The sequence below is a fragment of the Corylus avellana genome, chromosome ca4, assembly GCF_901000735.1.
Source record: "Corylus avellana chromosome ca4, CavTom2PMs-1.0".
Lineage (NCBI taxonomy): Eukaryota > Viridiplantae > Streptophyta > Magnoliopsida > Fagales > Betulaceae > Corylus > Corylus avellana.
Genome location: NC_081544.1, coordinates 36,116,726 through 36,142,064, shown reverse-complemented (window position 1 = coordinate 36,142,064; position 25,339 = coordinate 36,116,726). Strand labels below are relative to the sequence as shown.

Here is a 25,339-nt window from a genome sequence, read left to right as displayed (position 1 = left end):
CTTATATACTAGTTTTGGTGAATCTCTTAACCCAATTTAGCTGTATGCAGATGAACATTACTCTAATATAATAATACGTAGCTCACCATGGTGCCCAACAGTTAAAAATCTGTGCATATCCTGTGAGTCCCACTCCAATAATAATTTTTCTTTTGGCAAGGAAAGACAACCCACAAACTACAAGATGAATTATACGCTCAGGAAACATGATCATTGCACAGTACTGTCGTCTACTGAACGTTTTGCTGCAGTCCATTTATGGCGTACAATGAATGAAAACTTACCCAGGTGCTGCATGTGGCCTGTGGTGCAAGCCGGACGCTTATCTGAACTAGCCAAGTAAATTGGGTGCCGATTTCTTCTTGTTTCCATGAACAGCAAGTGGAAGGAACAAAAATTTGTCAGAGAGCAAGCAGGCCTCAGTGCAGAAATAATTTTTTTCTTTTTTTTTAAAGAGAAAATTCCAATCTTCCACTGCAACATGGTCCTTCAATCCTTGGACTTACTGTTTCTCCTACGTGGGAAATCACAGAACCTCCAAATTGAACCCCACTTACAAGTTGTCAATCTGCTACAGAGCAATAATCTCTCACATTCTCCCCACCATTGTGCAATCCGCCAAAAAAGGCTCTTCACATGTCTTTGTTTGTAGTGAACAGATAAAGCATTTTAACTCTCTGATTACAGTTGGTCCAATTACCAACTACTCACGGGCTCATTATATGCGTACAGAACACACTTCTTCAGTTATATAATAATGCCGCCGATGCCTTTCATGGAGTACCGCCTATAACGATTGATGCTTTTGTAGAAGCTTCTTCCCACTTCTCCAAATTTCCCTTCCCATGGATTCTGTAATTCTCCTTGTTCTTGCATTTCTCTTCACTCATCCACTTTCTCTCATAGCTCAACCAACAAATCCAGTCTCCCACATCAACGTAGTGGGTGTTGTTTTTTGTGATATCTGCTCCAGCAACACTTTATCTAGACACAGCTACTTCTTGCCAGGTAATCATCACTTGAGACAGAAAACTACTCGATTATAGTTTCATTTGCAAATGAAATCTCAACTTTTCAGTTTCCAACAGTGTGCTTTTGTTTTACTAATCAGGTGCAGATGTTCAAATCCAATGCAAATTCAATGCACACTCACCAAAAACCACGGAACAAATCTTGTTTTCAGTCAACAGAACCACGGATAAGCATGGAGTATATAAGCTAGAAATACCGACTGTTGATGGGGTTGACTGCGTACAAGGTTTAGCAGTGACATCACTGTGCCAGGCAAGATTAATAGGGAGCTCAACCTCAGCCTGCAATGTCCCTGCTTCAAAGTTCACATCAAATGTGATCACAGTCAAGTCTAAGCAAGATAATCTATGTATATACAATTTGAATGCATTGAGTTACAAGCCATCTAAGAAGAATAGCACCTTATGTAGAAATCAGGAGGAGTTGCTAAGCTCTTTGAACTCCTCGAAGTGCTTTCTTCCTTACTTCCCACCATATGTATTCCCTTGGCCCCCCTTACCTAAATTACCCTTCCCTCCCTTGCCACCCCTCCCTCCACTGCCACCTTTCCCATCACTACCCTTCCCTCCATTGCCTCCTTTCCCATCACTACCCTTCCCTCCACTACCACCTTTTCCATCTTTTCCCTTCCCTCCACTACCATTTCCAAACCCACCATCTTTGCCCTTTCCATTCCCACAACTCCCTCCTTTTCCTCCTACTCCATCTCTTCTTTCCCCACCCCCTCCACCTGCATTTAATCTAAGAGATCCAAGAACTTGGATACCCAATATCCCTCCATTATCTCCTCCTCCTCCTCCTCCACCAACATTTAATCTTAGAGACCCAAGAACTTGGATACCATATATCCCCCCATCCCCTCCTAATAGCCCTCAAAACCAAAATCCATAGTGATAGTTTACTTCTTTTCTTCAATTATATCAAATACTATGTTTGATCATTAATATTGTATGTCAATGCTGGAAGACAATGCAGATAGAAAATACAATATATTTTGCCTAATTAGATTGTTACAATAGGCAGATGAATTTCTTCACATTACTACATTGTGTTTATGAACACACTTAGCAGTTAGCAACCAGTAGACACACTTTTTTCATTTTCGCTTGCAAGTCCCCCACACTAAACAAGAAGAAATTATCTAACTATGAAAAGCCTTCACAATCTCAACAGCAGTAAATTTATTGGATAAGAGTCCAATGCTTAGAAAATAAATTTTAGTGGCTGAGCTACAAACGAAACCACCTTTTTTCAGGAGACAAAATGTAAACACAAGACAGTCTCAATTGCTGTCATGCTAAAGAACACAATTAGGATGCAACCATACGCTTTTCTACAGCATTATCTCACCTTACAGAGTCTGAGAAAAATCTCTTCTCTGTCTCTCCTCAGCAGCAAACAAAATCTTATTCTTGAGCATGTATGAGAAGGTGGCAGAGGAATTTAATCCGTAAGAGCTCAAATCCATCGACACCAATCGATAAAACAAACAGCAATCCATCAATACTCAATATTGTACTGAGAAATCATGTAACTATTCCGTTCAAACTATATTAACAATGAACCCAAAACATCTAACTAATTTTTGTGCTTAATTTAAAGACCCTAATTGATTATGCCCAACTCAGATAATGAATCTGCACCTTAATTCGGAAGGAAAAAAAAAAAAAACCCTAAACAGTATGACAGATTAGATTGCTGAATTTTGCTGTATCTGACCTGTAGACAGTGATCATTTGGGATGTATTCATCTATAGCCTATAGGAAGCAGTTTCAGAGGATCTGAGGCCCAAAACTGGCCCATCAGGTAAATATACTAAAAGAACTTCAAACGGGCCGACGCCCAAGGATGCTCGTCTCTTTACCACGTAACCGAAGTACAAGTTCCATTTCAAATGAAATTGAAATAGATAGTATTAATTTTATGATAAGATTTGATATGTGATATATCTAACAATTTATTTTTTTATTTTTAAAAAGTGTTAATATTAACTTTACATTGATGTACAAGCTTTAAATCTTGATATCCATTTAATTTGAAATGAAGTGGATTTTATTCTGTAATTAATAGCTTTTTCCAACCCATAATGATTAATTTGAAGTAGTTGTGTGTTTCATGAACAGTCTTGATGATCAAATTTTAGCTTTGGAAAATGCTTGGCATATTATAACTTTTCTTTAATTCATGTACATAGTAGCCTATATATAATTAGTGAAATAATTAACAGTATATGGTTAACAAGTCAAATTTTTCATTTAACTGTCACCTCAAAATCTATAAATGATTTATAGTAAAAGTTATAATAAGCGCACTCATTTTGTACCAATGGGCTAGAACAATGTGGCCGGATTTGGTCAATTGTTACCCCGCCAAAGTAGGTTTCTTCTCCTAGCAATATTGAAGTTCCTAATGAGGGTTTGTGCTCCTTTATATGACACATTTAAGGATGAGCACACACCCCTTTTCTATAAAATAGAGTTAATTACAACAGTTAATGCTGGTGGCAGTTTCAACCCTTCTTGCCTTCTAGCTGCTTCACCTCCTCAAGCAGCTCAGAAATTGTCGCAGATGCTTCCTATGGCACACAAAATAAAAAATTAATACTTCATTAGCAAAAGAAAGATTTTTCAGTGTGCTAAATTAAGATTTTACAGTCTAAGAAAAATCTGCTGACCTTTAACTTATTCCTCAAACTCTTCTCCAGAGCATCTCTCCGCCCCCTTTCTTCTGCGATCATATCAATCAGAGTTATTTGCTCTTGGTCCAGCTCATCTATTTTACTTTGTTTCTCTTGAACCTGATGGTAATGAAGAGAAACCAAAAAGACCAAGTAGAATAATCCACTATGAGAAATTACGGGCATAACCAAACTGAAATACTGTATAACAAGAACAAATATATAAAAGGATGAAATGGGCAAATGACTATCCACTTACTTGAAGTTCAAGTGATTTACGCCTCTCTCTTTCATGCTGTAAATCATTTAGCACTTCATTCATCTGATGTAGACTGCCTAGTTCCTTCAATCTGTAAAGTAGATTTCATTGGTTAAAAAAATGGAACCGCAAATGACACAATCAAACAACATGAGCTCAAGGAAGGTAACAAGAACAAATATATAACCTTTTACTTGATTTTCCCTTGTCTTCTTTTGGTTTGGTTAGACTATTTGAATGGTCATCAGGCCGGGACACTTTTCTTTCTGCGATTGTGGGAGCTACCTGCGTGTTGGGGAACATAAACAGAACCATTTAAATATAGATAAAGAATTGTAAAAAGTGACTATTTAAAGAGAGATAAAGAATTGTTAATCAACAATCAATTCTACCTTTGAATTTGATGTGGGGTCTTGCTTAGATTCACGAGAGGAAGGTGATGCTTCATGAAAACTTTCATCTTCACTTGCAGAGTCTACAGGTCGTGGTCTTTTATTAGATTTCACAGTGGACTTTGATTTAGAACCCCGACTTGGAGAAGCACTTCCATTACATTTCTCTTCCTGGGCTGGAGAAGCAGTAGTGGATTTCTCTTTGCAAGATACTAAAGATTCTTTGTCTGGAGAATCAGCCTGACGTCGCCTTGCAGCATAACCAATTTCCTGGCAGTTTGCGCTCCTAAGAAAAAAAAGTAATTAAGTCGTTTATAATTGCCTCTGATTTTCTGAATACAAAGAGCTCAAGAGACAAACCAGTAGTTCCTTTGGATTTTAATTAATCGCTGCTCGAGTCTCGAAAGCACTGTTGTACGCTCAAAGCCCTGTTTGTCATGAGCTGGTTCAACAAAATTAGCTTCCAATACACCTGTTGCATAAAGAGTAAGTAATTAATGACATTAAAACTCGTCAACAAATGCCAAAAACAATACTAGATTGAGAAACATACCAATAACTCCACGACCATCACTGCCGGCAGGATTCCATAGCCTCCAGAATGGCTGACAAAGAATAAATTTGCATGTCAAACAAGACAATCAAAGAGAATGTAAAGTTAACATAACAAAAATGGAGAAGAAGAGAAAAACAAACCTTAATTAATCGGTTCTTATGATATATACTGAACCCCTGAATATCAATATGGGATTTCGCATCCTTTACAAACCCAATTGTCCCGAGGGCAGCCATCTGCTTAAAGCATGCATCAAGACAAAAGCAGGTTATGGTGAAGTGAAAGGCAGGCAAGTAAGCTAAATCAAGTAGATCAATCTTAAAAATAACATTACATTTGGATCTTTTTGAAGATGCAGGGGTTTGTATGCTATCTCCTTTGTTAACATCATGTCATTCACTATGTTGTGATGTTGAACATCTTTCCCACGCAACATAATTCTGAAGTTAGCTGGAAGTTTCAGATAGAGAATCGATGCGTAACTCTGACAAAGATGAAATACAGAAATGTCACTAACCATATATTGCAGTCATGTATTGAATTTAAATTAAACTCAAGTAAAAAAAAAAAAAAAAAAAAAAAAGAAGAAATTTACACATACCCTTAGTGAGTGTTGATAAGTTAAGAAGTGTCTAGAGTTGGGATATTGTTGTGCCATTTGTATGCTCTTTTCATCTCGGTTGACTCCTCTAAGTTGAATGTCCTTTTACATTGAACATTATAAATATTTAGCCTTATCAGAAACTGCTTGAGCCATCAAGTAAAATCAGAAAATAAAAGTAAGAGTGATTAAAACTTACATGTTTATCTGTGTCAAAATCAAGTTCCAGATTTCCTTCGTCATCTTCCCAAAGGTTGTATATAATTATTCGTGTTCCATGATCGTTCAGGGAATTGAACTACATCGAACAAAGAATCATAAGTAGTGATAAAATGAGAAATGTCATTAAAAATTTGATAGATTTTTGAAATTGAAAAAATGAAAAGAAGACTTACCTGCTTAAAAAGCTCTTCTTCATTTGCATAAGGTGACCACTGCAATATGGTTGCTAAATTTCTATTCCAGTCATGCAGAGAAGATCGTGTCATCTTCTTCCACTCTTGTCCTTTTTTCTCAAAGTCAATCTTGTCATTCCAAAAAAAAAAAAAAAAAAAAATTGGTAATAAAGAACGGTCCAACACTTGGATGAAAATTCAAGTATATAAATACATGCAAACTAGAATCATTACAAGTGGGTCTTACCATGGGAACCACAACATCTTCCTTTCCAGTACCCCTCAAAAATGTGTAGGATAGCATTCCGATGCTTTGTGTGAGCCTTAAACAAATAAATACAATTAAATTAGTCTTGATTCTTGAAGATGACATGCAAACAAATTGAGCAAACCCATAGAAAGTAAATAAATAGATAGAAATTGATCTCTAGTTGCCATATATATGATCACCATAATAGAAAGATCAAAACAAGCAAGCCATAAACAAAAATTAATTGTAAACAAAAAAAAAAAAAGAGATCCTACCCTTGTCCATCATTCCCTTGGCAACGTGAAAACACGAGAACATCTGCTCCTAGCCTCATTGTACTTGTCTTGAACCCATTTCCATCTGGGAGTAAATTGGGGGGAAAAAAAAAAAAAAAGGAAAAGATTAACGCATATGATCAAGTCTTCTGCACATCCAATTATTTATCCATTAAATTGATGTGTGATCTTTTTTAAGTGATTTAGGAGCTCACATTGACCAATGGTGTTGGCCATGTTGCTTTTTACAGAATAGCCAAGAGACATGCACTGCCGCATCTTATCAGGAGTCATTCCACCACCATCATCTGTAGCACAAAAGTAGAAAGCAATAGATATTTAATGAAATAAATAGATTAAAAATAAATAAAAGCATATGAGGAGCTAAATTAATCTTTTAAAAAATTCTTCAATATCCGAAAATGATAATAATAAGACAGGACAATAAATAAATAAATTTTCAAAAAACAATAATTGAATAGAAGGCAAAACAATCAAGCTACCTACCTTCAACTTGCAACATTTTAGTGCCATCTTTCCTGTTTTCAAGAACATCGACATAAACATATGTAGCTCCATTACAGACCTGCATGCCAATTAAAAGACCAGAAAAAAAAAAGAAGAAAAGATGAAAATTAATATGCATGTAATGATTCTTAACTTTTGGAGTAAAGAAGCGAGTGTAAGTACCTCATCCAAAGAGTTATCTAGAAGCTCCGCAAAAGCTGTGCAATTAAGACCCACAGTCAATATATAATATATTCTTTTATACATAACCCAACTATTTTGGAGAAAAAGAAAAAAGAAAAAAACATATTGGTTATCTACCTCCCAGAGCCCATTTATGGCTGGTCGCATTTGAATGTAGAAATTTAGGATGGACCCTAACATGTTCTATGCCTGCTGCAAAATAACAAACGAACAAAAATTGAAATATGTTTAGAATTAAACATACTAGATGTTTGATTTTCTTGCTTTGAAGTTGTTATACAAACATTTGATTTCGATCGTTTTTGTTATATCATGTCAATGAACATGTGAACTAAACATAAATTACAAGAAACTCATAACCATAATTAATAATTAGAAAAATAACAATTTGTAACTCCATATATATCCACTATACATTAGAATTTATGAACATTGATAATGTAAAATGCCAAAAACTAATTATTTGATAAAGAAACGAAAGAAACACAAATTCAAATTGAAAAATAATATTTGATTTGTTGTTAATTATAAGACCTAATGCCCCAAAAATGCATATATATTAATTCCACCACCTGCTCATATTCATTCAATATATAGCGGTAAGGCAATTCACTACAAAGAATGCTTAAACAAAAACAATCAAACACTTCCAAGTATCTTCTTTTTTTTTTTTTTCTTTTCTGTTAGTACTTACACACATGATTCTCGATCGTAAAAAAAAAGAAAAGAAAGCATTAAACGCAGACATGCAAACTGTAAAAACGAAAAGAAACAAAGGAAGAAAGAAAAAAGAAGAAGGAATAATTATTAAAGAAAAACAACTCATGCTCTATTAATTACCAGAAGTGGAAGCAACATCGCCTCTGTTGGTGATCTCGTAATCACCTGCTTTCCAAAACTGCTTGCAATTGTGAACAACCAGACCTTTTGGTTTCTTATAATTAACCAACGCAGCCTCCACTGGAACCCTCACCGACAATGGCCAAGCCTCTGTCACAGGCAAAGCCTCTTCGCCCTTCACCGGCCGGACAGAAGAGATAAAATTCCTGGCAAACTCGACTTTTGAATCGTTGGAGTCGTCGATATCCGAAGAACCACTCGAACTATTGGTTCTACTACTACTGCTATTATTTGTAAAAACTTGTGCGGTTCGATCCTTCGGTTCCGAAAGGTTATTACCTTCCGTGACAACTTTCTTTCCTTCATACTTCATGGTTGAGAAAGCGAGGGTTTGGCTTAAGGGTTAGGGTTTTGTTTAGAGCGCAAGAAAGAGCGAAAGTTTTCTTTGCTTTCTTTCTTTTAGGGTTCTTTCTTCTTACTTCTTATTTGTAAAGATTGTTAAAGAGGAAACAGTGCCACGATTATACACACACATATATATATATATATATATATATATAAGAGATATGCTATAATGCAATAAAATAATCATTTTTGGCCCATAAAAGTCCTAAGTGTTAAGAGGTTATAGGCTTATCAGTGGGTGGGACCACAACAATTATAGATGAGGCCTATAATCTCTTGCCACCTAACACTTTATGGGCCAAAAATGATCATTTTATTGCATTATATCATTTCTCTATATATAAAGGGCCGTAGCCAATAGGATAGCACCACGTGGAAAGCAAGCTCTCATAATCCCATTACAGGTCGGTTTAGAATTTTTTTTTTATTTTTGACATTAACGTGCGGCGCTTTGTTTGGGAGTAAGCAATTGTATTCATCATGTATCCTCTTCACAATGATGGCTCTTAAAAGAGAAATCACAATTGAGCTTATAATTAAAAGAGAAATCACATTGAGCTTATAATTAATTATTATTAAATTGTAGTTTTAAAAGTAATTTTATTTTTTTTGAGAGACATAATAAGAATTTATAAAATTATTCAAAAGAGAAATCATAATTGAGCTTATAATTCATTATTATTAAATTGTAATTTTAAAAGTTAATTCAATTTTTGAGAGATATAATAAAAACTTATAAAATTACTCAATTTTATAACATTTAAGCACGCGCAGGAAAATAAAGACATAAGAAAAGAGAGGAGGTTCAATCCTAATTCTCTTTTCTTTTATTATCTCTTATTTATGGTTTAAAATTTATAAATTATATCAGCTTGATTTGATAATCCAAAATAAACCAATCACACAGTACTTGCACAATTTAATTATTTAGTTATTGAGATGATAACTGTCACTTTGACTTATAAACTGATATGACAGTTCACAAAGCATTATCATATCAATTACAATTAAATTTAATTATTTAATCAATATGTTTTAACTAATTGAGTATATATCTTACAAGTAGACTGCCATTTGACATATCAATTTGTGGCAAAGCAAGAATCAGTTTATGATAAATGTGGAGATAATGAAGAAAGTGGAGATGGAAGTAAAATGTATAGAGTTTGAGTAATGTTATAAGTCATTCTTGTGTCACTCCAATAATGATATAACTTATAAAATTACCATTGGCCTTGTGATTGATTATTATTGAATTTTGATCAAATTGTGATTTTAAAAGCCACCTCATTATTAGAGTGACATAAGGGAGATACAAATATGACTTCTAGATCGAATTACTGATCAGTTGGAATTGTAGAGTTTGGAGTAGGTAACAATAATGATGGAAGACATATATGGAAGAGAAAATCAATTTGATTAGATGATTCATATGGACCATGGTAAAGTGAGTGAGTGAGTAATGACTTATTCTGGATTAATGTAGAATCAAATTTAAATATAATGACAAATTTTAGATTGTGAATGTGAGAAGAGAATTAGACGTGATCCATTTTTTCTCTTTTAAAAGGTGTTTTCTTCTCTATTTTAATTGTAGTCCTGATTATTCCCAAATAGTAGCTTAATCGGCTATTTTGATCATATTATATTTTTAAGAGTCTTTAAAGTCTTTATTTTTATTTTTAGGAGTTCTTATTCATTTAACGGTTATGAACTTTTATTTGTAAGTATTAGGAAATCGGTCTTTAATTGTTTAATTCCAATAGGATTTCATAGTAATAGCAGGATTATGAGTTTTAGCCTATTTAAAGGCAACTTTTAATTTGTTCTTTCAATTTTTGGATATTCTTAAGAGTATTCTCACTCTCACTCTCACACTCCCACATTTTTTTTAATTATTAATTATGTAATTAGCTAGGGTAATTTTGTATTTTATAAGGGTATATAGAAGGGATATTTCACCTATTTACCATTTAATTTAACCCTAATTAGTCCTAACCATAAGACTGACATTACAAATTTTTAAAATATGAAAACTGATAGCACCAAAACATCCATGTACGTAAGTGAAGTTTCTCCAATAATTAATAAAGTATAATAGCTAACTTAACAGAAAAATAAAATTCAAAGTGCTTATCGAAAATTAATTATTAAATTTGCAGGACGCACGTACACCTTTACTTATGTGAGTCATACAAATTCAATAATTGATTTTCAAAATATAGGGATGAAAGAATAATGGGAGAATACAAAATAACATTGCTCAATCAGCAAAAGTTTCGAGGGAATTATAACATAATAATTAAAACAAGAATTAAGAGAAAATATCAAGCAAAAGTAGGCACAATTTCATTTTTATAATCATTCATAATAAACTTGGTATGTAACTTGTAATAATTTTAATCTTAAATATTTGGCTTATTTGATCATGTCCATTAAATTTAGGGTTGCTTCTCTTGTTCTTGGAAGTGGAAATATTGGACTCCATCCCATATTGTCCAATGTCCACTATCGTTGTTGAACTCCATCCTGTATAAATTTAAGGGAAAAATGTCTAAGTTTCTTAGAAGTCCCTAAGTTATCACTTTTTGTCAAATGACTCCCTAACACACAAATTTAACGGAACTCTAAGGGAAGGATCAACCTATTTGACACAGATTGAAACTTTTGATCACAGTACAAAAAATGAAACTTCTGGGACATTTTCCTAAATTTAATAAATGCTATTCTTGCCTATCATTCAACGAAATCTTAAATGAGCATAACTTGATTTTTATTTTTTTTTTATGTTAAAGTTCTGAGAAATTTTATAAAGTTTTTTTCATTTTCTTTTTCCTTCTTTTGGGATGAGCCAGCTATTGTCGACCTACTCTAGAAAGTAGAAAGGGTCAATTTCCTCATTGTACAACCAGCCGGGAAGAAGAGGGTACGTAGGTATATTGACGGACATGAAAGTCAAACAAAGTGTTAATGAAGCTGGCGATTGCTTGCGGTGGAGCCGGTGGAGGTAAATCAGGTCAAAGAATCGAAGGGCTTTAAAGATATCTACTTCTTTGGAATATTGTTGATTTTAAAAAGAAGAATATTAGGCTTACAAATACATTTTATGAAAAAAAAATTTACAAATTGGTGTACTACAACATGATTGAATATGAGATAAATTTAAATTTTGAGAAACTTAATCATGTTGTGTCACATCAGTTTGTAAAAGTTTTTTTTTTTTTTTTTTTTAATGTGTTTGTAAGCCTAATATTTCTCTTTTTAAAATACATTTGAGAAATATTACATATCCTGTTAAAATTGTATGCGAAAGAAATACATCGATTTAATATCCGTCATCGGATTCATCTTTTGTTTTTTTCAATTCATCCAAAAAAAAAAGAAAAGAAAAAAAGAAACAGAAAACAATATCTTGATTGCAGAGAAGTTTTTTAGGTCTTACTTAAATTAGGATTTAATCGAGCATGCCCTAGAAGATATTGCTGTATGATAATGAATGGAAAGGAAATGTATAAGATATAAGTTTTGGAAGGAGTCCAGCAAAATAATTTATATAATTATCAGTTTTTATTATTCAATTCACGAACCACTTCATTAGTTTCTTTATGGTTAATATGTCAACGGCTTCATTAAAAGACAAAATAGGCAATACTTTTATAAAGATTTATAAACACTCGAATAGTCGGCAGTGATCTCATTTAATTTGAAGAGGCCAGGAAATTTTGGTATATATAATCCGTATCAGCACGGCAGTTATACATTCATTATTATCTTAAATAATATTCCAATATTAATTAATTTTTAATTTTTTTTAACAAATCATATGTGATAGACTGATCATAGTTGTAGGATAAAAAATTATTTAATATTATGGATCAATGCAAAGAATATTATGTAACTTTTAGAATATGGTTTTAATTGTATAGCTAGCCAAACTTATAATTTAAATGGAATTACCCTAATTATGATCTGTTAACGTTTTAATTAAGTTATCATAATTATGAAAGTATTTAAATCTTATACGGAGTATTAATCTGAAACATTCTTCAAAATGTGACAAGTATAAATTATGTCAGCAATAATCTTAGTGGCATTTTATTAAGAACAAGAAGAGTAATAATTGAGACCTAGCTTGACATCGTCACCTCCTCTCTCATTTTTTTTTTTTAAAGATTCTTTCTTGTGTCGGTGATGAAATCAATTAATATTTTTATCAATATATATTAATCTTCTAATATAATGCTATATATTAAGGGGAAGTCTTCAATTCTATGGAATTGAAGTTAAATTTGGACTAAATTATTGAAATGAAGCTCTCTATTGCATCTCAATGGGCAATCTCATGTAAAAGATTGTATGGATTTCACTTGCTTAGACAAATATTTGAACCGTTCGTCCCTATATATCCGTTTGGACAACTACACGAACAAATAGAATTCAAACAAGTACTTCTCACATGATTCTACTGATTGTTCAGACAAATATTAAAATAATTTCATTCCTATTTATTCACACATGCAGCTCTAATTACTGAAGTTCAAACAATCTCTCACGAGCCGAGCCTATCCGTTACAATAGACAACCAGCTGATAATCTTTGCATGGCACCCAAATAGTTAAAACTAATTCAACGGAAAAAAAATTGTCTCTTCATTAAAGTCAAATCAATCAACAAATTCTATATCGCCTTAACTGTAGAAGGAGATACAAGTGGATGTTAACAGTACGTAGCACGGAATATAGACAAAAGGCAATCATGTCTCCAAAGAGCTTTACCATGTGGCTAATAGTGCACGGTAGTAACTTTTCGTATAAGTAATTATAGAATTGTCAGCTCAAAATTTATTTATTTCCATTAATTGTAGGTACATAATGGAAATAGTAATAATTAATTGGATTATTTTAAAATTTTGGTTGGCGAGCAGCCAAAAATTGAAAAAACAAATACATGGATGGTGGATTGACTTTTATCCCACCATTCAGTAATTAGCCACGGGAAAAAAGAAAGCAAGGATTCATCTCCGGATTTGAAAAGTCTCATTAAGTAATTTCCAGGACCACTGCATGCACTAACTAAGCCTACTTCAATTTCTACTCGTATACCTCTATATATAAACACATTGAAAACGACAAATATTAAAGGAAAAAGATACATCCCGTGGGCGGCTAAAAACTGTATATAAATAGTAAGTCTTTCACCCATCCATCCTCTGACGCTGTCAATTTATACAGTAATCTAACCAGACATCCTAATAATCCGCTAAGAGAATATATAATTAACAAGTCATATACTAACTAGGGCTCTATTTGTAATTTTTCATAATTTTGTTTAAAAATACACTTTTAATTAGGCCAAATAATGAACTATATAATTAAATTAACAAATCTTTTTGTTTCTTAATCATTTCATGATCAATGATAAAAGTAATCCCATAAACATGTCCCTCAAAAAAAGAAAGATATATAGATAGATATGGTGGTAAGAAAAGTTTTTGTCCACTTCCATCTCCATTCGAGGAGCTGGCCTCTTCATGTCACTGTAAGGGTAAAAAAAGATAATTGGAATAGTGTAGCATAGACAAAGATAGGCTCGTAGGCCCCCTCTGTCCTTCAAACGTTGACAAGTGGGTTGCCTTTAAGAATATTTTATATCCCATTTGAGCTTTATATATAGCAGACGAAAGCTAGTGGTGATCATCGTCAACTAAAGACGCAAGTGAGGCCATATCCCAGCACTAATAAGACTCTTCTCCTTCAATTCCCCTCTTATCCTCTTCTTCATTCTAGAGTTACCCAAATGGCTACCTTCCTCTGAATCCTCTTCTTGTGCGCATGATTTCGTCTTTCCTTTTTCCAGTTTCATTAGATTAAGGTATCATGAGTAACACAATGAGGCCAAGGATCAAGGTGAGGTTTCATTTGGTTTACGACAGAGGTTAACCAAATCACCCAACACTTTCAAAGCATTCCTTTTACGTACCCAGCTCTCGCAGTATGTTGTGTGAGTGATTTTTAAGCTCATATATATCCTATATAGATATTATAGAATTAGCTATTTTCTGGTTAATTAATTTTTGTACCGACGAAAATGGATGCGATCACTAAGGAAAAAGGGAAGAGGGGGCTGATCATCAAGACATGGGAGCGATGCAAATCCATCGGGCGAGGCCCAAAGAGGAGTTCGGGTTCGGGGCCCGTACGTGGCCTAACTCTGAAGAGCAAGTCGTGGCCGTCGCTGGTGGAAGAGGAAAAGCGTGCTAGAAAACGACGGGTGGCTCCGGAAGGTTGCTTTTCGGTGTATGTGGGGCCTCAAAAGCAAAAGTTTGTGATAAAAACAGAATATGCAAACCATCCTCTATTCCAGATGCTGCTTGAAGAGGCGGAGTCGGAGTATGGTTATGATAACCAAGGCCCGCTTGCTCTTCCATGCAACGTTGATATCTTTTACAAGGTATTGTTGGAGATGGAGCTGGATTGCCGTGATATTCATCACGGCTGCGGCTTGAAGCGTTATGGCTCTTATCACCTTCTTAGCCCCTCTAGAATGGTCGCCACAAATATTCACTACTTTTAAATGTGTGCCTAGCCTGCCTGCCTTTTGATTCTCATCTTTTCTTTTCTTTTTGTTCTTCTTCTTAGACTCGTATGATATAATTAAGTGTTTTAAGAAGGTAATAATTTTGTGGGGTTTTTTTCTTTCTCTTGTAACATGGTTAATTATGTGGGATTCATGGGTGTTCTAATTACTTTCTGTAATCATGTACTGTTGTAATCCATATGCAGGAAAGAAATCCAAGCTATATATTTTTGTATCAGAGTATTTGTGATCTCTCCCTAGTTTCTTCACAAATCTTCATCGATCACCCATTCAAATCCAACATTCTAAACTACTTGTAACTTCAAAAAACTTTTCCATTTTCATGAATAAAAACAAAACCAATAACATCTATAAACACCCACACCAACTCAAACGAAAATGCATACATGTAATTTTCACTTACACTTTTACTGCAGCTAGCTAGCATGTTAAATTTTATGTGAAAATCATGTGCATTTTAAATGGTTAATTTAAAGAAAAAAAAAAAAACTATATTCACTTGAATAATTCTCAATTATGTACTACTAAAAAAAAAAAAAACTTTTAATTAATTAGTTTCATTTTAGCCTTTGACTTGATGAGTAGTGGGGTCTGGTGGCCAACGGATATTGATTATACTATACATGTTGGATCTTGGCAGTGTCAATAACTCCAATTAGTCTGATTTTCGCCTTTTGACTTATTAGATGGACGGCTGGCCTGATGGCTAACGGATGAGTATGACTATTTTACGTTATATATATACACACACATTGATACAGCTTATAACATTTCTGATCTATTTCTGGACTAAAATTTTAATTTTAGAAAAATTGGATTGTATTGCATATTTTTTTTAAGGGATCATCATAATAAAGTTTTAAAAATATACTTTATATATGCTTAACAATTTTTTTTAGAGGCCAGAAGGGCCCCTCCTGGCCCCCCTTGGGTTCCGTCCGTGACTGTGGTAGGGCAGGCATGGCATATATAGGCTTAAGAATAAGAATGTATCACAAATTAATTTAGACATCATATGGCTCGCAGACGACGACATAATTATGATCATCTTGGGTGGGGTATGAATCGTATGATGGATGGAGAGTGACTGGTAGGTAAGGAGCTTAATTACATTTGCGATTTGGTGTATGTTTTAATTACTTGATTATTTGTAATTGCATAAACAATCCCGTTAAATGCTGCGCTCAATTAATAAAATTCAAGAAAACTCAAGATCCCTTGCAATTTTTCAAATTATGTGAATTTAATTAGGCCGTTTCTTGCATCAAACAACTTAAAAAAGTTACTGCTTATTAAAACAAAAAAACACTTGATGAAAATACATCGCATGCAAAAGTAAAGCTTAATGATCTACAATGGATCCTTATCCAAATCGAATAAGGCTAAAACAAAGGCTTTAATTAGTTAAAGATTTAGAAGTCTTAGTTTCAGCTACTCTCTCTCTCTCTCTCTCTAAGGATTAATGTAATTATTTTTGTTACGTGTGTGGTATAATAAAGCCAAAATTGATGAAATCAATAAGATTAGTTACTTGGTTTTGCGTAAGGATCATTCTAGCTTGATAACAGGTGGCATGATTGCAAAGTTAACCCATGCTATATATTTACGTAAGGATTTTCTTAATTATATATAATGGGTTCACCGTTCACACAAAATAAAAAAACTCGATTAAAAAAATTTGGGACGTATGTTAACTTCATTTTCACGTTTTCTTGCACAACTTAATTATAAAAGCATTTACTAAGAGTCCCACACTTTCAATTATTTAGTCCATGCTTAATGAATAATATTAGTCATAGTATGGCTAACTTATATGCCGGCGTGGTACTATCATGTCAGTAAAAAAATATAGTTGCACATTTTCCTGATCGGTACTACTTCCAACCATTACACTTGAAGTCAAAAGATAGTCGGTCACTCATAAAAAATACTAATAAAATTTTATTTTAATTGACATGACAGTATCGTGTTATACTCCTATATTGGTGTATATGGGGTCGGTATATGCTTTCGCCAATCACCGTGTAGCATGGGATAGATGACTTTCATTATTATCGGCCACCGTTGTAAGTTTCTATGAATGTTGGTGTGTGTGTATATGCTTAGTCAATATTACCTTCAACAATTATGATTATATTTAATTTTCTTCCATTTTAAAGAAATAGATATAGTTTCATTGACGCCAGAAATTTGTTTACCTTCAACAGTCACATGAATGGACCACTTACCAATAGAATTACATGAATGGACTTTTCATACTAAGCTTCGTACATGTATTGCCCCTTCTTTGAGGCGTGCCATTACTTACTTAAATATCACAATTGACCTTCAAGGGATTTTTAAAAAAATTATTTTCTTTTTTTTTTTCTTCATTCAACAAGCCATTTAATAAGTTCAACTATTGTTTTTTTTGTAGTATACAAGTAGTTGAACCACTAAACGCTCGCTATTTGTGCTTTTTTATTTTATTGATATCGTTTTTTAAAAAACAATTGGGGTTAATTAACTACATTTATGATTTACTCTCTTCTAATTATCAATTTTTTTACAATGTTCTTCTTTCAATGTTTTAATTTTTTCAATGTTCCCCTCCTCCAATTTACCACTACCATAGTAATTAATGTTCTCATTTTGCGACTTATAATAATATAAATATCATTTATTAAGATTGCAATTGCAATGTTTTCGTTCCGTTGAGACATTGTAACTCCAGTAATAGATCGAATGATTATTATAAAGAAAAAAATTGATATAATTGAATGACGGTAAATGTAATTTCCCTAAAAAAATATATAATATTAGGCATTGATGCTCCTACGTGATGGGGATGGGTACTGCCATGTCCATTATTATTATTATTTTTTTAAAAGTGTCCATTAATTTTCTTGATCTACTAAAAAATGCTAATGCAAATTGATTTGTCCCATTCAACTAGCCGAAAAGAACAGTTGTTGTAAGTTTTAAAATAATAGAATAAGAGTAATCATATACATCTTTAAATCAGTTTTCTCATATTCTTAGGTCACTTTTAAAATTATTATTAAATTTGTAATAATATTTTTTTATTATTAAATAATTCAATTGTAGTTTCACCTATAATTGAATAATTTGATTATACAATTGTATTATATATTCTATTTATAATAAAGGTAGGCTATAATTTTTTATTTTTTATTTTTTTGGTAGAAAAAAACATAGAATAGAGATGGGCTTTCTTTTTCAAACTGTGGCAAATGGGTGAATACAAAGAGCACTCAGCACGCCCGTGCAATTTTTTTTTTTTTTTTTTGCATTAAAATATTTTTAAAAAAAATTTCCTTCACGGCGTGCGTAGTCTGTATCACGGCTCGTGGCAAATTATATAAACTTAGAAAGCTGGTCTATGCACATTTGAGCTGCTTAAGCCTGGGCAGATGGTGCTGCCACAAAATTCCACAAAGGGAGTGTTCATGAAAAGGAAATGGACGTTTATCATGATCTCTTGCTTCTACATTCCATTCTTCTCACTTGTACAGTTTTTTTATTGGAAGGGTATTCAATGCCATAATGGCAATCTCAATTATACCTGTAATTAATTACACGAAATTCCGCTTCAAAACGAAATTCCACCAATTATCAGGAGAAGGAATGCTAATTCCACAAGTCAGTCCATCAAAAAAATATAATCAATCATGTTTATCATTGTTTTGTACTTTTATACTAAATTATTCATAAAAATGCCTCCACTTATTTATCCACTTGAACTACAATCTCATGGATGCAAATTTAGGGACAATTCCACTTTTGCATGATTCCAATACCATGAGTAAAAGTAAAACTCAATTAATTAGTGGATTGTTGTGTCATACACAGTTCCCACAACTATATAAAAATAAAACTTACCATTAACCATTATCTCGGGTACAGAAAAGATGATATGACGTTTTAAACAAGTTATTTACTATCGTATATGCAGTCGAATCAGTACTTATCTAAAAAATTTAAGCCAGTGAAAAAATATTAAATGCATTATATATTTTTTTTGATTTGATAAAAGTGAAACCCAAACCAAAATCACCCCAGTTCAATAACTGATCACGTCAACCATCATCCCACGGGCTCAAAATCACCCAATACAGTTAAGTTCTCAGCCATAAACACCCAATTTAATTAATTCCCCCCTAATATCAAACCAAAACCTCAAAAAAAGTAAATTAATTTGAATAAAAACATACAAATCCAGTGATCCACACTCAAAAGGAGAAAACAAAAAGAATTTTCGTGACTCGGCCTTGATAGCTGCAGTATGTGTCTCACTAGTTTTTTTCCCACTCCAAGAGCCTTCCACCAATCTGGGGAACAATTCTCTATGATAAACAGAATGTCCTCTGCAAACTTCATTTTTAATTAGAGCCATCAATTTTGCAGATCAAAGACATGCATGTTTAAGTCAAGAACACGATACGAATACGGTGAAAGAGCAAGACAAATTATTGGAGTATAAGAACAATATTATCATGTTAATTAAGCAGTTGCAGTGCTGTTAGACCTACAAGGAGCACTCAGGCCTTCGGTTAGAGTAATAATCAGCACAAAATATTGAAAACCCACCCAGAAAACCCTCCACTAATCACTGCCAAAAGGCCCAACTGAACCCACGACACAACTAATTGACCCATCAAATGGCCCACTCGGAACATTCTGGAAATGGCAACTGAAGGGACACGACCCACTTGGAATAGGATCCTCTCCAAGCCGGTTCACGGTGGCTAATGTTAATAAAATAAAAAATTGTTGTTGTTCCTTTTTCCAGTTTCTTTATTTGAATAGAAGCCGGTTCATTGTTAATGTCCAAACTTTCAATTGTATCCATGTTTTTTTAATCTTTCTGCCAATAATTTTACTGTTTTTTTTCTTCTTCGGCCAGTGTATGCTTATCAAATAGCAGTTCTCTTTCTCTCGACAAACGACACAAGATTGCTTGTCGAAAACAGAGACTGAGCCACAACAGAGAGCGACAGTGAAGGTGGACACATGATGGCCAACACATCGATCATACTCCACAACGCCGTGATCGTGACCATGGATCCCGAACGCCGGGTGTTTCGCAACGGTGGGATCTTCATCCGACACGACACAATCGAAGCCATCGGTCACTCCCCCGATATTCTTCGCGATTTCTCTGCTCTCGCCAACCAGACCATCGATCTCCACGACCAAATCCTACTCCCAGGTCCTCTCCCTATTCTTATTAGTTTTCCTTGGTAATAAACGTTATGGCGATACAGTGGTAGTTGGAGAGATTAATTCTTTTGAATCAAAAGGACTTTTCATTTCTCACTATCAAAACAACTACTTGCTTAATTGTGACAAATTGGTTGCCTAGGCACTGTACTGAAACTTTTATTACAAAGTGACAGCTACTACATGAACTGAAATGACTGCCGCAACAGTATGGAAAAAATTTATAGAAAAAACAGTTATAATCCAAGCATTTTCCCCCTTATTTATTTATTTATTTATATATTAACCCAAACATTTTCCTACCAAATTAGTATCATTGTCTAAGGTCTCATAACTGATTAGATTACGTGTTTGGTGCTAACCAGGATTCATCAACACTCACGTGCATTCTTCTCAGCAACTAGCGAGAGGGATAGCGGATGATGTGGATTTGATGACATGGTTGCACGGTCGCATTTGGCCGTACGAATCCAACATGACTGAGGAGGATTCCTATATCTCCACTCTGCTGTGCGGTATCGAACTCATCCACTCTGGTGTAAGCACCCACAGAGGCACAGACATTCTTTTGTTTTTGGTTTTTTTTTTTGGGGGTGGGGTTGGTGTTTCTAATGTTGTCGTTGATGATATTTGTGGTTTTTTGAATCAGGTAACATGCTTTGCTGAAGCTGGGGGGCAGCACGTATCTGGAATGGCGAGGGCAGTGGAGTTATTGGGCTTGCGCGCATGTTTGGCCCAATCAACCATGGATTCTGGTGAGGGTTTGCCGGCATCTTGGGCGACTAGAACAACAGATGATTGTATTCAGGTTGAGTTTATGCCTTTTTTGTCTTCACAATGTTGTACTTATTCAAGTTTCATGTGTGATGGAATCCCATGTTAAGTAATAGCTATAAAAGTAATATTGAGTAATAGCAACAGAAGTAGGTAGTTGATCAAATGTCGTTGATCCAAACTCAATGGCTTAAATTTTTGGTTAAAGTGGTATGCAAAATGTTATAACAAGGCTACATGAAGAAGTAAAAACTTCCCCTAGGTGCTTTTCTCCTAACAGATTTTACATGTGATTTATTTTTTTATATTGCCAAATATGTTATATTCATTCGTTTTTGTTGTTCTTGTCATCAATTTGATTTGCTTGTGTTAAGGGCTCAGTCTCAAAAGGAGCTCTACAACAAGCACCACAATACGGCAGATGGGCGCATCAGAGTATGGTTTGGAATTAGGCAAATCATGAATTCAACTGATTGTTTACTGCTTGAAACTAGAGATGCTGCGAGAGAACTGAAAACTGGAATCCACATGGTAAGGAAAACTATAGCTTCTGGGAGAGCATGCTTGTGCATTACATGCCTTCTCTTCCATACTGTATATGAATTACAAGATATGATCACTACATTACGATACATATAATCCATCAGCCTTTGAAGATATCTATCCTGATAGATTTGTTTAATTCGTGCTGAAGCCTTCTTGTCAAACTAGAAAAATGTCAAGTGAGCAGCCGTTCTTGCATGACATATGAAGTTTCTGTCATACATTATGGACCAACATTGGCATAATGTAAATGGTACAATTTTACAAACATTTCTCTTCAATATTTCAAGTAGGTTTTATGAAATGGATGTGAATAACTTTTAAGTTTTAACTTATTTTGAAAGGTTTTCAAAAAAAAAAAAAAAAAGGAAAAGAAAAACTAAATTCCAATTGTCTTTTTCTTCTCGAGAATCCTCAAATTTCCTCCAATTTAAACATTAAAGTTCTGCAACATGTCAGTTTGATCTGGCTGACCTTTGATGCTAATGAACATTATGGATTTTGGAAATAGAATGACTTGACCTTTCTGGTGTTTAGCATGTTGCAGAGATACCCTATGAGAATCAACTGATGATGGATACTCGCAAGGTTGATCATGGAACAGTTACATACTTACAGAAGATAGAGTTCCTCCAAAACAATCTGTTATCAGCTCATACAGTTTGGGTCAACAGTACTGAGGTGAATTATTTTTTCTTTTTGCTTGCTGCACTTTAAGAAAATCAATAGATCTTAGTTTTTCTTGTGTGTACCATCTTATTAAAAAACAGGAAAAGTAAGGATGATGTTCTATACTCTGAAAAGGTGGCGAGTAGAATAAAAATTACGGGTTGGTAGAAGTGTCAGTGGAGTTGGACTTTCCATTATTGGCGTTTGATCTGTTTGGATTTTGTGGCTTGGGTTCTTTTAGTTGAAAATATGAGCATTGTTTACATACCTATTCTGTTTGTCAAAAAATTTCGTTCATACATATAATTTACCATTCTGGGTATTCTTTAATTGTTTGAACTTATTCCTTGTGATAATTATGATTCTCTGTACCATGGATGGTATAAAACTGTACATCTTATTCTTAATTTGGGATTACAAGAAGAAGAAAAGGTTTCAAGAGTAACCAAACCTTAACCATCAATATGTTGAATGTATATACCATGATCAGCATTAGAATTGATGCTATATACCATGTTCCCACGCTAGTAGGTGGTAATCCTTAAAACTCATGCTAATCAGTGTAGCATTCTCTGAAGCTATATGTATTGATGGCAACTGGCATTAAGTGAAAAATGGTATTGAGTTAAGTCAAAGCAGACAAACTGTTGGGAGCATATATTACATGCCTATTGCAATGTTGAATGTGATGGTGTATGGTAGTTACTCCTATTACTTCATCAATTACTGCCGGCGATATCCATATTTGTGTGTCATGCCTTTTCTTATTTCGTGGTTTTAGTATAGTGACTGTTTTCTTCTACATGTCTTCTTCAGATTGGTTTTCTTGCAAGGGCTGAGGTCAAAGTATCTCACTGTCCCGCTTCTGCAATGCGAATGCTTGGATTTGCACCTATTAGGGAGATGCTTGAGGCTGGCATTTGCGTCTCCCTGGGAACAGATGGGGCACCATCAAATAATAGAATGAGCATTGGTTTGTCCAAATACTATATCAATAGTTGGCTTTTTTCTGAATTGCTCATTTTTCGTTAAAAACTGTCACTCCTTTAGTATCTCAGACACATTCCATCCCGTACACACTGAAAGGAAGTATATGCTAGGTATTAGCTGTAACTGATATGCATATTTAAGAGGATCCTTGTGGAGGAAATGCCAGCTTCTCTAGGGTCTGCTGCATAACCTGTAATTAACTGGAGCAAAAGGAGTTTCAATTTACTATATCAGTTCAGTACAATCTTTTCTTGATAAATGTTTTTTGGAATTAAGGATTCTCGCTGTAAGACTTGTGTCTGGAAATTAATATGTGGATTCACCTCTTTGTAGTTGATGAGATGTACCTCGCTTCTCTTATTAACAAAGGACGGGAAGTTTATGCAAAAGGAACCACTGATCCCACTGCTCTTCCCGCCGAAACAGTCCTCAAAATGGTGACACTAAATGGTGCAAAATCAGTACTCTGGGATAATGAAATAGGTTCCCTTGAGGTTGGAAAAAAGGTTGGACCATTTCTTCAAATTAGTCACCTTTTTTTTTTTTGCTTCATTCTCCTTTTAAGTTTTCCCCAGAGTTTAAGTTTTATTGCATGAAGAGAAGTTCCTATCTAGATCACTGTTCAGCTATGTTTAGTTATATCTTCCATTAGATCACAATTCCCATATTGTTTTGGTCATTCTCCTGACGATTGAGGCTGATTAATGTTTGTTCCTTATATTGTAGGCTGACATGGTTGTTGTCAATCCTTCCTCTTGGTGTATGGTTCCTGTTCATGATTGGTATGAACTCCATCCTAGAAGAAAAGATATGCAGTAATTTTATTCATAAACTATTTTGTAAGTTTTGGAATGAATTTATTCCATTACTTGGATGGTTGTTCATCTTTCTTGAAAATGAATCTTCTTGGTCTTCTTTCTTGGTTTTCTATTTTATGGTGTGTTTTGTGATTAGATTGTGGTTGAAAGTACGTGAATCTAGTTACTTAAAATTTTTCTGATTAATAAGTAATGATTTGAAACTCGATCGTGTGGAATAATCATTGACCTGACCATCAGTTATTCTCAATTTTTTTAGTATTCTCTGGCTTTTGTTGCTAATAAGTACTATATTCTATCTGCCCGCGAGGGTTATAGCTTGAATGGCTGCTCGTTTGGTGTTCCTCTTCATAAGAACAGAAAAGTGTTATAGTCTCTCTGTTCAGCTTCGTGTATTCTTCTCATTATCATCCAACCAGTAATTTGTTCAGGTAGATAGATTACCGATTTGTGATCTCTTATTGAATGTTTTGCTTTACTACAATGCAGCATATCCAGCATTGTGTACTGCATGCGAAGTGAAAATGTGGTCTCTGTTATGTGCAATGGCCAATGGATTATGAAGGACAAGAAGATTTTGCGAGTAAATGAGGTATCTTGAAGTTACTTTTCATTGGTGTCAGTTATAAACTGAAAGTTAACAGTATTGGCCTTCTTTTTCCTTGTTTCTAAGAGTTCCATGGTTTACTTATGGATGAAAATTGTAACTCAACAGGAAGATGTTATTTTGGTGGCACGGAAAGCTGCTAGCGAGATTTTGAAGAGGGCAGGGATAATAATTCCAAACAGAATGAATATCCTGTAATTGTTCAATTTCTTTTGTGATGAAAGTACTTCCTGAAAAGCATTTGCCTTTGTATGATTGTATTTTTTGATGCTACCATCTGAGACTACTCACTGCAGCTAAAAGCCTTGTTACTCGGGCTTCTCGTCTCCATCTCCTAGTTTGCTCTTGGCACCTCAAGCAATCTAGCTTGATACCACATATTGCATGCAATGTGGAAAGCATTTTCTTCATTAACTCTATTGTAATTTCCGTCCGTCCCTCAAAATCTTAGTCAACAATAAGAGCATAATTAATTTGCTGTAATTTTTTTTTTTTTTTTTTGTGAGTAATTTGCTGTAACTTTTTACTTTTCCTAAACAAAGGAGGAGGTCCTGCAATGGATTTGTTGTGGATCAAAGATAGAACATGAAAACGGAGAGGTCCTGCTTGACATGTTGCAAACCAATGTTGCCAAACTGGCGGAATTTAGAAGACCGGAGTTTATGTTGCACTTAATTTGAACTTTGGCCCATTAAAACAAACATGACAAAAAGCAAGTAAACCA

The 25,339-nt window shown here is 34.2% G+C and overlaps 4 protein-coding genes across 5 annotated transcripts; 3 read left to right on the top strand and 1 right to left on the bottom strand.

Annotated features, from left to right (window-relative positions):
- Positions 1-522: 522 nt before the first annotated feature.
- On the top strand, positions 523-2,034 carry LOC132178579 (uncharacterized; the record flags this gene model as incomplete). The annotated part of the gene is given in 2 exon segments (XM_059591023.1): positions 523-1,008; positions 1,112-2,034. Coding segments are annotated over 2 exon segments (975 nt in total). The 3' UTR covers positions 1,924-2,034.
- Positions 2,035-3,542: 1,508 nt separating this feature from the next.
- Positions 3,543-8,362, bottom strand: LOC132178492 (protein MICRORCHIDIA 4-like). Its single transcript, XM_059590920.1, has 19 exons — positions 7,990-8,362; positions 7,267-7,341; positions 7,129-7,163; positions 6,946-7,024; positions 6,654-6,746; positions 6,439-6,523; positions 6,161-6,236; positions 5,914-6,042; positions 5,718-5,816; positions 5,519-5,620; positions 5,252-5,401; positions 5,058-5,153; positions 4,915-4,966; positions 4,722-4,833; positions 4,362-4,647; positions 4,157-4,254; positions 3,970-4,060; positions 3,708-3,830; positions 3,543-3,608 (listed from the first exon to the last, which is right to left on the bottom strand). Exons 1-19 carry the CDS (start codon positions 8,360-8,362, stop codon positions 3,543-3,545), a joined length of 2,220 nt encoding a protein of 739 aa, XP_059446903.1.
- Positions 8,363-14,105: 5,743 nt separating this feature from the next.
- Positions 14,106-15,208, top strand: LOC132179391 (auxin-responsive protein SAUR72-like). The gene has a single exon (XM_059592115.1). It carries the CDS (start codon positions 14,482-14,484, stop codon positions 14,965-14,967), a length of 486 nt encoding a protein of 161 aa, XP_059448098.1. The 5' UTR covers positions 14,106-14,481; the 3' UTR covers positions 14,968-15,208.
- A 4,548-nt stretch (positions 15,209-19,756) lies between these two features.
- On the top strand, positions 19,757-25,029 carry LOC132179825 (uncharacterized). Of its 2 annotated transcripts, XM_059592608.1 has the most exons (10): positions 19,761-20,203; positions 20,580-20,752; positions 20,864-21,022; positions 21,370-21,519; positions 22,069-22,212; positions 23,017-23,173; positions 23,524-23,696; positions 23,917-23,972; positions 24,498-24,600; positions 24,724-25,029. In XM_059592608.1, the coding sequence occupies exons 1-10, from the start codon at positions 20,005-20,007 to the stop codon at positions 24,811-24,813; spliced, it is 1,404 nt and encodes a 467-aa protein (XP_059448591.1). In that variant the 5' UTR covers positions 19,761-20,004; the 3' UTR covers positions 24,814-25,029. The 2 variants fall into 2 exon arrangements, with proteins under 2 accessions (XP_059448592.1, XP_059448591.1); XM_059592609.1 differs by lacking the exon at positions 24,724-25,029 and having other exon boundaries at positions 19,757-20,203; positions 23,917-24,029; positions 24,498-24,583.
- The last annotated feature ends 310 nt before the right edge of the window (positions 25,030-25,339 follow it).

Bases quoted from the DNA above. Each gene is read 5' to 3' on its own strand.
- LOC132178492 (XM_059590920.1), bottom strand. From the start codon at position 8,362: ATGAAGTATGAAGGAAAGAAAGTTGTCACGGAAGGTAATAACCTTTCG. The intron at 5,621-5,717 runs GTAAGTTTTAAT...TCAATGTAAAAG, and splicing joins ATTTTGACACAGATAAACAT to GACATTCAACTTAGAGGAGT. The intron at 4,967-5,057 runs GTTTGTTTTTCT...ATTCTTTGTCAG, and splicing joins ATAAGAACCGATTAATTAAG to CCATTCTGGAGGCTATGGAA.
- LOC132179391 (XM_059592115.1), top strand. From the start codon at position 14,482: ATGGATGCGATCACTAAGGAAAAAGGGAAGAGGGGGCTGATCATCAAG.
- LOC132179825 (XM_059592608.1), top strand. From the start codon at position 20,005: ATGATGGCCAACACATCGATCATACTCCACAACGCCGTGATCGTGACC. The intron at 20,753-20,863 runs GTAAGCACCCAC...TTTTTGAATCAG, and splicing joins TCGAACTCATCCACTCTGGT to GTAACATGCTTTGCTGAAGC. The intron at 23,174-23,523 runs GTTTGTCCAAAT...ACCTCTTTGTAG, and splicing joins AAATAATAGAATGAGCATTG to TTGATGAGATGTACCTCGCT.